Source organism: Mus pahari, chromosome 20, assembly GCF_900095145.1.
Source record: "Mus pahari chromosome 20, PAHARI_EIJ_v1.1, whole genome shotgun sequence".
Lineage (NCBI taxonomy): Eukaryota > Metazoa > Chordata > Mammalia > Rodentia > Muridae > Mus > Mus pahari.
In genome coordinates, this window is record NC_034609.1 from 34,978,058 (window position 1) to 34,989,870 (window position 11,813).

The following is an 11,813-nucleotide window of genomic DNA, read 5'->3' on the forward strand; positions in this document are numbered from 1 at the left end:
CTCTCTCTCTCTCTCTCTCTCTCTCTCTCTCTCTCTCTCTCACACACACACACACACACACACACACACACACACACACATTTTTAAAAAGAGATATTTATTTATTTCATGTATGTGAGTACACTGTCACTGTCTTCAAACACACCAGAAGAGTGCATCGCATCCCATTACAGACGGTTATGAGCCACCATGTGGTTGCTAGGAATTGAACTCAGGACCTCTGGAAGAGCAGTCAGTTAGTTCTCTTAGCTGCTGAGCCATCTCTCCAGCCCCCTGAAGCCTATCTTGAACAGTCTGAATAAGCATGTTTCTCCATGCCCCTCATTCCAGGCTTCTAAGCCAATCAGAAGGCTCTTATAGTTACTTGCACGTTTCTCCCATTGCTGTGTTCCACATAACTCATAGTGGTTTAGGTCTGTAAGTAGCTCATAGGTAGTAGACCTATGTGTGCTCTGTGCCGCCCCGCTGCTGGTGATTAATCCTATTGGTATCCCCGTCTCTCTTGCAGATGATGTGCTGACTAAAGATGCGGGTGAGTGTGTAATCTGCCTGGAGGAGCTGCTTCAGGGGGACACGATAGCCAGGCTGCCTTGCCTGTGCATCTATCACAAAAGGTACAAGGACCTGGCAGGAACAACTCTGCCAAATTCCATATATAATGAATAGATCCCCTTCACCAGTCATCCAGTCCTCTTGGGTTATGGTATGACCTGTATTGTATACTCTTTGATCTCTAATAGGGGTCAGGCATCTACTGTGCTGACCAGAAGGCTCAGTCATAGCAAGGACAGAGCAGAAGTAAATTAATTGTTCAAGGTTCAACTCTGTGTCAGCAGTTCAGATGATATGAGCCAGCTTGTAGACCTGGCTTGGAGGTATATAGGATCCCACCTGGAGCTTGACTCCCTCCTCCCTGAGCCCTGTTGTGCAGAGAGGTCTCAAGGGTAGAGCTGGTGTCCTTGCTGGCCTGTGTAGCAGCCTCCTCTTCCAAGGGCTAGGAGGCAGGAAAAGCCACTACCTCTAAGTACCAAGAGCTGCTGTAATTAGCCAGGCCAAGATCCGTCCTCTGCCTGCAGTGGTACCCTTCGTCTTTTTCCTACCTGGAAAGAAGACACCTTGTTCAGGACAGGAGTGTGCCCTGTGTGCCTGGGCCGGCACCTGCTCTCTGTTTCTCCAGCCCACACTGTTCCCTGGCACAAGGACTTTCCTAAGCCCAACCCAGGACTACTGGTCTTCAGTGTCAGAGCTGTGCCTGGAGTGTGATTGGCCTTAGGAGAACTGTGGTTCTTGGTCTGGCCCAGATCCCTGCAACATCTCAGGAAGCCACTAATCAAAGCCAGGAAAGGAAAGCCCTGGCCCTGGGGAGACCTAAGCAGATTATGTTTAGTTACTCTTTGAAAATGCCCAGATGTGGCTTTACAGTGTCTTGGGTTACCTGCTGTTTCTTCTTTGCTGTAGACACTCCACTATGAACACTGGAGATTGAGGCCTTACTATACCCCCGCCCTGGCCCAGGCTCACTTATTTAACAATGTCAAAGAGCCCAAGGGTGTAGTTCCCCTTCCTACCGTTATATCTAAGCTAGGTAGATTTGTGGCTCCTGAGAGGGGGTACCCTCATCACCCAAGATCTAGCCACCCTCATTACTGGCCAGCCTCTTGTATCTAGTCCTGCTTCCTGCCTCTCAGACCTTTCAGACAGTTAACCTGCTGCCCTATAGTAGTAGTCCACCTGCTCTCACCTCCTTAGTATTATCTGTTGCTGTCCTGGGCTCCCTGTGCCCCAGCTTTGAGCTTCACAAGGCCACTTCTGCCCTTTCTGTAGGCCTGGTCTCCCAGAGCCTATACCTACTGCTCCTGCCTCCTGCTGAGCCAGGATTGATATTTTAGTTTTCCTTTTTATTTATCTATTTTTATTTTATTAATCTTTATAGTTAGTCCTTATTTAGTTTATTGAGGCAGGGTCTCACTATGTAGCTTTGGTTGTCCTGGAGCTCACTATGTAGACCAGTCTGGCCTTGAACTTACAGAGCTCCNCCTGCCTCTGCCTCTCTAGTACTGAGATTACAGGCATGCGCCACCCAGCACACAGCTTATTTTTTAATTTTCTGTGCATGGGTATTTTGTGCTACATGTGTGCCTGATGCCCACTGAGACCAGAACAAAGCATTGAATCCCCAGGACCAGGAGTTAAAGATGTTTGTGAGCCACTGTTTGGGTTCTAAGAACTGAACCTGGCTCTTTTTTTAAAAAACAGCTAGAACTCTCAACTACTGAGCCCTAGGATTAATCCCAAGCCCTCAGGATTATTCTTTTTAAAGCTATTATTATTAATTTTAAGTTATGGGTATGTGTGTACATCTGTGTATATGTGCATCAGAATGCAGGAGCCTACAAAGGCCAGAGGGGTGAGATCTCTGGAGCTGGATCTATGGGATGGCTATAAACCAGCAGACGGGTGGTGTGAATCAGACTTGGGACCTCTGGGAAGCAGCATCGCTCTCAACCACTGACCCATCTCTCAAGCTCCCATCTGCCCTCCCACTGTTAGGATATCGTTGTTGATAATCTTCCTTTTTCTGCTTCAATGGAGTTGGAGGCATAATCATGTTTCCCTGGGGTCCTTTCAGGAGAGCTGTAGAAAGCCCTTCCTTCCTGAGAGTCCAGCCCCTCGGAAGGCTCCCTTGGCAGGAACAGTGTTGTCAGCAGCTAACGTGTTTCCCCTAATGCCCCACCCTAGCTGCATAGACTCGTGGTTTGAAGTGAACAGATCTTGTCCGGAACACCCTGCTGACTGACCCTGCTGGGCCTGCTTACGGACTCCTCTCAAAGGTGAGCCCATACTTGGCGGGAGACTCTGGGCTGAGTCAAGTTTCTGGGAGCTGGGGGAGAGGAGCTGGCCTGCCTTATACACACCCCACCAAGGAGAAAGCAGAAGCAGAAAGACAGAAGCCATCTCCTCAGCAGTCCCCAGGAAGTAGAGGGATGTTCCTGGGAGTTGGGGGAGCATAAAAGAGCGATAGTAACCTAGTCATGAAAACTCCATGCAAAGGCAGAATCAAGTTCCTTCCCCTCAGGAGAGGCAGAAGGCCCCCCCCCCGCAGGGCGCATGGGCTGGAGCAGAGGCACCCCCAGCCAGGCTCTGCAGCTGTCTCTCCCTCACCCCTCAGAGACTCGGTTCTGAAAGGGAAGAGTCACTGAGTAGGTGGCCTGTGGAACAGACACTGTCCACTGCAAAGACACGGCCTGAGGTCTTTCCACTGCTGGCTCTTCCACGGCTGCCTGCCTCACCCCACTTCAGGGGAATCTGAAACCTGAGGGTTCCAGGCCACACTCAGTCCATCTGTCCGAGGCAGTGTCACGGCAGCAGGCAACTCCCTCCCGCACATGCGTTTGTGTTGCTTTGTAATCACTGGGTCTGACCTCCATTTCTTCCCCCAGGGTACCTTGTTTAACTGCCCCCATCCTGTCCCCACCCTACCTGTGCCTTTGGTGGCACAGGACTGTGGTGGGTGTTCTCTCTCTTCTTTTGTTTTTGTCCCGGCACACAGAACTTAAGCCCCGGGAAAACCAACAGCCCATTCCCACTTGATCCCACACCCAAAGACTTGGGGTTCCCTTTTCTTCTCTCTCTTCTTTGTTGTTTTTTTCTTTTGTTAGGTTTATTTTATTTATTCCAAGTAAATGCCCAGAACAGCTGACGGTGTCAGGCAAATCAGGGACATTGGCTCTTTCTACCCTCACCTCAAAATCTGATGACAAGCAAGGGAGAGTGAGGCAGAGGGATTGGATCCCAGCTCCAGAGTGCAGGTCCGAAATGCCGCCGGCATGATGTTTGGCTTCCGATGGGCCTGCCTGGCCTGAACCAGATGTCCCAGCCAACCAGCCTGGTCTCAGGGGACACAAGCTGCTGCCACCGTGCGATGGAGCGGCAACCCTCAGCAAGATGAAGCGGGACTGACTTCTTCTGACCCACACAGGGACAGCCAGCCCCTGTTCCTGGGAGGAGGCTCCTCGGACACTGGACAGAGCTGAGCTTGGGACACCAGAGAGAACAGGGCACCCTTCTGCACTGACTTCCAGAAAATGGTCCTCCCTGAGGGCCCAGTGGATGAGAGCGAGTCTGGGAGAAGAATGGATTGACCTCTATCCTTCCCCTCACCCTCGACCCAGGAGGGAAAGGGCATTTTCTTTTTCACCTTTGAAAGGCGTTGTGGGTCTGTCTTTAAAAAGTGTTTACAAACAACAAAAAATTCTATAAAAAAGTCTCGTGTCGACTGGTGTTTTCCCTTGTGATGTTTACAGACTGCTGTTTGCTGCCCAGCTAAAACCCACTCAGTGACAGAAGCAGGCATAGCCATGTCCTCACTCTAGCGCTGATGGCAGGCTGGCAGGAGGGCACACGTCAGTCCCTCTGCCCAGCGCCCCAGTTGGCTCTCTGCATCACTAACCTTTCTACCTTGGGGGATTCAGTTTTTGTTTTCTTGTTCTTCTGTCCCATTTTTCTGGCTTGGTTTTGCACTATCTCCCCTTAAATTTCCTTGATTTCCCCTTGATTTCCTTGCCAAAAAAGAGACACCCCCCCATCCCCTTGTCTTCCCTACCTTTCCTCCTGGATCTGATTCCATCAGAGGATTTAATAATCACAAATACACTGAAAAAAAAAAAATGCCTGGATATTTTTCCAAGGCCCCTAAGAAATTTTTTTCTGAGGAAATTTAGACTTAGTAAAGGACTGTGCACTGCAACCCCTGTTTTCAGGCACACAAATATTTTAGCCATTGATATTCACACATGACATCAGCCCATGAAGGTTAGGTTCTGCATTTATATATTAAAATCCAAAAAAAAAAAATTTACAAAAATGTTTTAAAACTGTTCAAAGCTTAGGAGAAAAGCAAGGTATCAGGTGTTTTGATATGGTATTAAAATAGTGTGTAATAAAAGATGCACCGTGTGATTTATTTTAATGAAGTGTTGTTATGCAATCAAATTGGAAGGCAAATGCCAGTTCCCTCTGTCCACCTCTCAGCCCACACCCGCCCCCTCAGCACCTGTAATGGCTTAGCCACTCCCGGGCAGAGGCTTGAGGTGGTAGCTCAGCTGTGTCTTTGAAGTTTATAAATTCTTTAGCATCATGGAGTGATTGTCAGTCTTCTGTCATCTCTGGTTGTGATAGGATGTTACTGGAATGATATTCAGGGGCAAAGCTCTTACAGCCACCAGAGGCCACAAGGATACAGGCATCTGGAGATACCAGCCCAGCCCGTTCGCTCTTCAGAGCCTCTGCTCCCCTCTCTGCCCTCTGCTTGCCTGTTGCTCCGTACAGAGCCAAGTGCTGACTCATGGGCATGTTTCTCTGAGGCCCAGGAAAAGGCCCTGCTCTGGGCCTCTTCCAGCTCACAGTCCTTGAACCAGAACCAGCCACTCAGCCTCATAAAAGTTGGCAAATTGCAAGCTGGGCAGGAAGCTCGGGGCAGGGGGCAGCAGTGCATACCTGCCTGTCTTCTAGCCAGGCTCCAGGAGCTGCATTTCAGGGCTTCCTGCAGAGCCAGCTAAGGGAAGCTCTGGAGGGAGATGGCGCCACCTCTCTATCATGACCATTTCCAGACCTGCCCCTTGTATGCTGTGTCAGAGCCCAGTCCCAACAGGGCCACAAGTCTGGACTATGCCTGCCGCCCTTGCCCTCAGGTGCTTCCTGAAGCAACTACTCTGTGCAAGGACATCTGTTGGAGGCCAGTGGGCACGTGTGAACCAAGGCAGGGAGGCAAGTTCAGAGAACTAAGAGTGCTTTATTTACAGCCTGAGTGTCAGACGCCTCAGGACCTGAACTGTGAGCACTGTCAATGGTTAGAAACCGGGCTCTTGTCTGTGCTGGGGCACTTTACTTGGTGGAATCGTGAGCAAATAACTACTTCCGTCTGAACTCGATCCCTTGCATGTGAAGTGGGGACAGGGTCATGCGGCTCAGTTCAGTTAGTGTTGGGGATCTGCCCCCAAAGACCTGGCACATGCGCAGCAGGCTTCCTTGTAGCTATGTCACTGCAAAGGGCACTGTTCTATTCCCAGCACCTCCAGCTTCTGCCTGGCAACTGTGTCTCCCCGTTCTATATATAAAATCCTACCAGCAGAGCTGGCGGGGCAGGGCCCAGCCCTCAAAGAGATCTCCTTGTCTGACCCCTGGGCCTGGAGACAGGCTTTGTGTACCCACCTTGGCTGTATGAGCCCAGCTGCTTTGGCAGTGCTGTGGCTGAGTCCCGTGGTTGAGTTGGTTGGGGCAGCGCTGAGCCCCACACCGGGTGCTATTCTAGGTTCTCTCGGCTGGTGCTCGTCCCATCCCCAGTGACTTCCGCCCCCACCTGGCACACCAAAGCCCTCTGTTGGCTGTCACGTCCTCTGAATTTGGACCCAGATTGCCAGTGCCTGGTGTGAGGGTGGGACTGGGCTTGTCTGGGCTTCCCAAGGTGGCACTTGTATGTGTCACCTTCCATCCAGACAGCCCTCCAGAATCCTGTGTCATTCCTACTCTGCCTTTCTGAGAAGGAAGAAAATACGGAAGAGCCAAGAGATGGGTTCTTCCCCTTAGCTCCAAGGAGCCTAGAAAGCCTGAGAGCTCCAGGAGCCCCTTCTGAAAACCACCCATCTAAGCCATTTAATAGTATTGAAACTCATAGGAGAATGTCCTTTTTAGGAGACAGTGGCTGAAATATATAGTTGAATGATTTCAAGAAATGTATACTCTAATCCCATATGGTCTCCCCTCCCCCAAAATATACAAAGCAAATAAGGCAAAAATGTCCATTGTTGAATCTTCAACGACTGATATTTCAGTGAATATAGTGTATTTGTTCTTTCAACTTTTTCTGTATGTTTGGGATTTTCTTTAATAAAAGAAATTGTGGGGACATAGCTGTGTATTGAGTTGCCCGTCATTGGAGGGTGTATGTAGGAGCCCTGCCCAGTGAAACTCAACTTGGGAGGGCTTGAGAGAGGGATGAGCAGTCTGTCTGGGGGTGAGGGGGCTTTCCTAGCGATATTTCTCACTGACGAATGCGAGACTGGTGTTTGGGTTTCTTTGTCCTGAAGTAGTTTAGGAGCGTTCCAAAGAATCATGAGACAGACATTGTAGAGAATGAATCCTAAGACCTGAAGTTGGACTGAGAAAGTGGAGGCTGCTGCTCCCTTCTGCTTTTCCAGCCCAAATACCTAGCAGTAGAGAAGATGGAACTACGGTTGACTGGGACCCACAAGGGTAAAATGCCTGGAGACTGGCCACCCTGAAAGCTGGGTTTCTGGTGTTGCGCGCCCTCTCGTGGACTTCTGGGGAACTGCCAAGTACCTCCAGACTAGGGCTCTGACCAGGGAGTCTCAAAACCGCCAGGCCCCAAAGTAGGCAAGACCCTGACTTTGAAAGTAAGTGCTGGCGGATAGTGCTTTATACCATGGGGAGGGAGGGGACACAGTAGATTATCTCATCTGTATTTCTATTGTCCTCCATAACAGCTTGAAGAAGGTGCTTCAGTTTCCGGTGGGGAAGCTGTCAGGTGACCTCCACCACAGGCAGGTCTCCTGCCTCAGGTATGCAGAAGCAGAGGGGCTGGGACTGTCTTCCAAAACTTGAACTCCATCCCCTCCCCAGGCTACTGTTAGTCTGGGGACAGGCCCCAAACAAACAATTTCCTTAGCCCAAGGTCAAGAGACCTAGAGAGGAGGTAATGATGCAGCTGCAATTGGGGTTCACATGACAAAGAGCCGGCCCAACAATGTGGAATGGAAGGAATGCTCCTATCATATACACAGGGTGAATCATGATGCCGGGCACCAGCAGAGGAGAGGCCCCCATAGACGGATCTGATCTTAGCTTGGAGTAGAACACCACCTCGGCCAGCCAGAAAGACACCCCACTGGGAAACCCCCTGGGTTTTCTACCGGAGTGAAAGGCTCCTAAGAACAAGGGTAGCAGCTTTCTGTGAGTCCAGCCTCCTCACCTTCCTCTTGAGCCCCAGCTACAGAGGCTAGTAGCCCTGGCAGGAAGTGGGGATAGATCGCATCAGCCCTTCCGTTTTGTGCACAATCGTTGGCATGAAGGAAAAGTCCAGAACAGGGGCGGGCTTTGCGTCCTAGGGACTGCTGGCCAAGGGTTCCGTTCCTCATAGCACTTTGCCTGGGTTCATGAGACCTCGCGGATCCAGTGTGTCTTTGAGCTGCCGCATGGTCTCCATGCCCACGGGGCCCACTTCCTCTTGGAGCAGCTGCCGCTTGCCCAGTCCGATGCCGTGTTCTCCCGTGCATGTCCCGTGGAGTGCCAGGGCACGCCTAGGAAGCCAATTGAAGGAACCCTCAGTAGCTCCTCCCTCAGCCTCTGCCCTTCCCCGGCCCCTACCCCTCCCCTCCCTGGCACAGTCCTCACCTGCCCAGATTTTCTGCAAAGGCCTTGACCCTCCTCTGCTCCTCTGCATCATCTGGGTCGACCAGGAGGATGCAGTGAAAGTTGCCATCACCCACGTGCCCAACAATGGCTCCTAGGGGCCCAGAGAACAGTCACTGTCACCTCTAGCCTCCTTGCCCAGGCCTTGACTAACCCCAGCGCCTCCCGGATGACAATGAAGTAGAACAAAACCTGTGAGTTTTGAGGCTTTAATCTCCTCCTTGGTCTCTACCAAGATCTCCGGCAGCCGGGAGATGGGCACACACACATCGGTAGAATAGGCCTGAATCGGAAGGCAAGCTTGTGCAATTCCCCCGCATCACCCACTGCCTACCCAAAGGTTAGGGATTGCTGTGGCTCAGGCTTAGGACCAATCCCAGGGACCTTGATGTCACGGAGTGAAACATCCGACCTCCAGCCCACTGGTCTTCGTGTATCCCCTAGCCCAGGTCTCCACTACTCCCTTGGATCCAAGCCTGGACCACACGCAGGTTCCCAGCAGCCCCACACTTCTGAGCTGCTGCATAATCTGCCCAGCCTTCCCTTCTGGCTAGACCGCCTCCTTCCTCTCCATTTCTTCCCCCAGGAGGCTCTTCCAATGTTTAGAATTCCTAAGTGTTCAACACTACACCTGAGGCTGACTGGTGAACTTCTAAGTTTGGGGCATATTAACAGTTCTCTCTCTAGAATCTCTGGAATAGCTGGGTGCAGCGGTCTACAGCCCCTTGTCCTCACACCCACTCATCCAGCCCTTGGTGGGCCTCAGTCTTCTCTATGTGAGTGGGTAGATCCCAGCCCCAGCTCACCTTACTTCCTGGACACAGGGCCAAGGCTGCATACCAAGCATTGTGCCGCGCTGCCCAAAGTTCATTGCGCTTTTCGGCCTCCTTGGCCCAGGAAAAGTGAGATCCACCATTATCCTGAGTGATTGCCTCTGTAGTAGGCACAGAAAGGCTGATCCTTAGTCTCCTACACTGGGACAGCCCCAGACCTCACAGCACCATGTTCCCGGCCCACCTGTGCGCTGCAGCTGTTCGGCCAGTGTCTGCTCGGAACCGTGGAACTCCAGGAAGAGTGTGGGTGCCACAGGGCAGTTAAGTTTGCTGTGTCTGTTACAGGCATCCATCATGACATCATCCAGGAACTCTGGAACCAGGGAGAGGGCTGATAAGGTGAGACCTGACCTTCTAAGGGGGCCTTTTCTGTGGAACCCACCTTCTGGCTCACCAATGCGGGCCACGGGCACGGCAGCCTGGAGAATCTGAACTGTGCTATCCACAGCCGCTTGAACACTGGGGAACGCACAGGTGGCAGCCACCGTGGCTTCAGGCGCAGGGTGCAGGCGCAGGGTGGCAGATGTAATGATGCCCAGAGTCCCCTCCGAGCCCACAAAGAGTCCTGTGAGATTGTAGCCAGCTGCACTCTTCCTGGGCCCAGGGACATACAAGGTAGGTGAGCGCCCAGGCCGTGTGAGCGACTACTCCAGAAGTCACTAAAACTAGAAGACAGGTTTGGTCTGATCTCCTGCAGCCCCGATTGTCATCACAGTGTTTGTGGTTTAATGACCCAGAGAGAGCCAACTCCAGCACTCTCACTGAGCCTCCAGACTTCTAGGGCCCTCCTAAGTGTCACTTACCTATCCGGGAGGCCCTGCAACTGGGTCAGGCAGTGCTCACCTGTAATGGCGCCCCCGGCCTGCGGTGTGAAGCAGCCTGCCGTCGGGCAGCACCACCTCCAGGTTGATCACATTGTCCCGCATGGTTCCATAGCGCACAGCATTGGTGCCTGAGGCCCCAGTGGCTGCCATGCCACACAGAGAAGCATCTGCGCCTGGGTCTAGAGAATGAAATGCTGGAGAGGACAACTGGGGAGGCCCTTTCCCTCTTGTGGGAAAGATGGGGTCCTGTGAAATCCCTCAGACCACGCCCCCAAGCCCTCTGTCTCAAGAGTGGTTAGTCCAAGGCCTACCAACAGGAAACCAAAGGCCACTGTCTCGCAGGTGGGTATTGAGAGCTTTACGGGTGACTCCAGGCTCCACTACCACCGAGAAGTCTTCTGTATTCAGCTCCATGATCTGGTCCATATGGGTCAGGTTGACGCACACTCCACCCTGGTAGCAAGGGTGTCAAAAAAAAAAAAAAAAAAAAAAAGCTGCCCAACCTAGGTCTCTAGGCCAGAAGCAGGCCCCTAGAGCCCCATTTTATGGCTGAGGCCTGCAGCAACCATACCAGAGCTCTGGGATGGCAGGTGAAGATAGCTGTCAATGTGTCCTGTGTGATGGGACCAGACCCAGGGCACCCCCACTATACCTGCACAGCACAGACTCCCCCCTCAACACCGGTGCCTGTGCCAAATGGGATGATGGGAACACCTTGATTGTAGCACAGGGTTGCCACTCGGCTGACCTGGTCCACATTCTGAGGCCACACCACAGCATCAGGAGGTTGACACCTAGAAGCAGGCAGGCCCCGGAAGTTTGAAAGGGTATGGAAGGAAGCCTCTCACCCTCTCTTATCCAGGAACCTGGAATGGCTTAAGGACCTGAGGACAGGGACCTCAGCAGACCAGGGCAGAGAGCACCTCTCCGTGTAAGGATGCCAGAACACTCCAAACAGGTGACCAGAGAGACAGGGACAGCCCTGGACCCTCAGTCCCTTCTGATACCTGTGCATTGATTCATCATGCCCATGATGCTCTCTGACTGCAGAAGCAGTGGACACATGGGGACTCCCTACAACTGCCTTCAGAGCCTCCACAAAGTCCTGGCTGAGTCCACCCTGCAGGGAAGAAACAGTGCGAGGGGGTCGTCGGAAAGAGAGTCGGAGGGAGCCACAGACCTGCCCTGTGGCAGGGTGGGAAGGATGGGGGCTGGTCGGCCGGCAAGGTGACGTCACTGAGCCCCCGAGGACATCAGGTCAGACTCTCCACCCTCCAGGACCCCATCCATACGTAGACTTATACCTGCGACCCCCTGGAGCAGTAGCCCCTCCAGAGAGACAGCCTCTGGGTGGCCACCCGAAGGAACATGGCCATAGCCAGACTGCAGCTAAGGTGAGAATAACTAGGCGGGGGAGGAAGCCTCGCCAGCCTGCCTCTTGCTGTGCCCAATGGCTGCCCTGGGTGGAGCCTGCTTAAGGTGGAGCCGGTTTAAGGTGGAAAGAAGGACAGCAACTACTGTTTTAAAAGTCAACTGCTGCTCCCCGAAGCCCTTCAAACAGATATCTTGTATGGAGGCTTTCAAGTCCCACCGGGCCCTCGGACTTCTCCGTCTGCTACACTTCCTCCCAGCCTCCTCTTTGACCTCTAAGCTGCAGTTTTCCTTTCCGTTCCAGAGCTCAGGCCCGGCCCGCAAACTTGGCACATAGCTGTGCCCTACACCCGGAATC

At 52.5% G+C, this 11,813-nt stretch overlaps 2 protein-coding genes across 3 annotated transcripts in view; one reads left to right on the plus strand and one right to left on the minus strand.

Annotated features, from left to right (window-relative positions):
* Znrf1 (zinc and ring finger 1) overlaps positions 1–6,923 on the plus strand; it is an 89,841-nt gene extending 82,918 nt beyond the window's left edge. The window contains exons 3-5 of one of the 2 annotated variants that reach the window (XM_021220500.2): positions 509–614; positions 2,740–2,831; positions 3,980–6,923. In XM_021220500.2, coding sequence (XP_021076159.1) covers positions 509–614; positions 2,740–2,797 — 164 coding nt within the window. In that variant the 3' untranslated portion in view covers positions 2,798–2,831; positions 3,980–6,923. Of the gene's footprint in view, positions 1–508; positions 615–2,739; positions 2,832–3,659 lie in introns of both variants that reach the window. The other variant, XM_029532352.1, reaches the window with a different exon arrangement.
* Positions 6,924–7,462: 539 nt separating this feature from the next.
* Positions 7,463–11,484, minus strand: Ldhd (lactate dehydrogenase D). Its single transcript, XM_021220709.2, has 11 exons — positions 11,389–11,484; positions 11,092–11,204; positions 10,737–10,878; positions 10,396–10,537; positions 10,104–10,263; positions 9,655–9,854; positions 9,445–9,573; positions 9,234–9,361; positions 8,620–8,710; positions 8,410–8,521; positions 7,463–8,315 (listed from the first exon to the last, which is right to left on the minus strand). The coding sequence occupies exons 1-11, from the start codon at positions 11,458–11,460 to the stop codon at positions 8,150–8,152; spliced, it is 1,455 nt and encodes a 484-aa protein (XP_021076368.1). The 5' UTR covers positions 11,461–11,484; the 3' UTR covers positions 7,463–8,149.
* Between the last annotated feature and the right edge of the window lie 329 nt (positions 11,485–11,813).

Bases quoted from the DNA above. Each gene is read 5' to 3' on its own strand.
- Ldhd (XM_021220709.2), bottom strand. From the start codon at position 11,460: ATGGCCATGTTCCTTCGGGTGGCCACCCAGAGGCTGTCTCTCTGGAGG. The intron at 11,205-11,388 runs GTATAAGTCTAC...TCTTCCCTGCAG, and splicing joins ACTGCTCCAGGGGGTCGCAG to GGTGGACTCAGCCAGGACTT. The intron at 10,538-10,736 runs GTATAGTGGGGG...CCTTGCTACCAG, and splicing joins GGGGAGTCTGTGCTGTGCAG to GGTGGAGTGTGCGTCAACCT.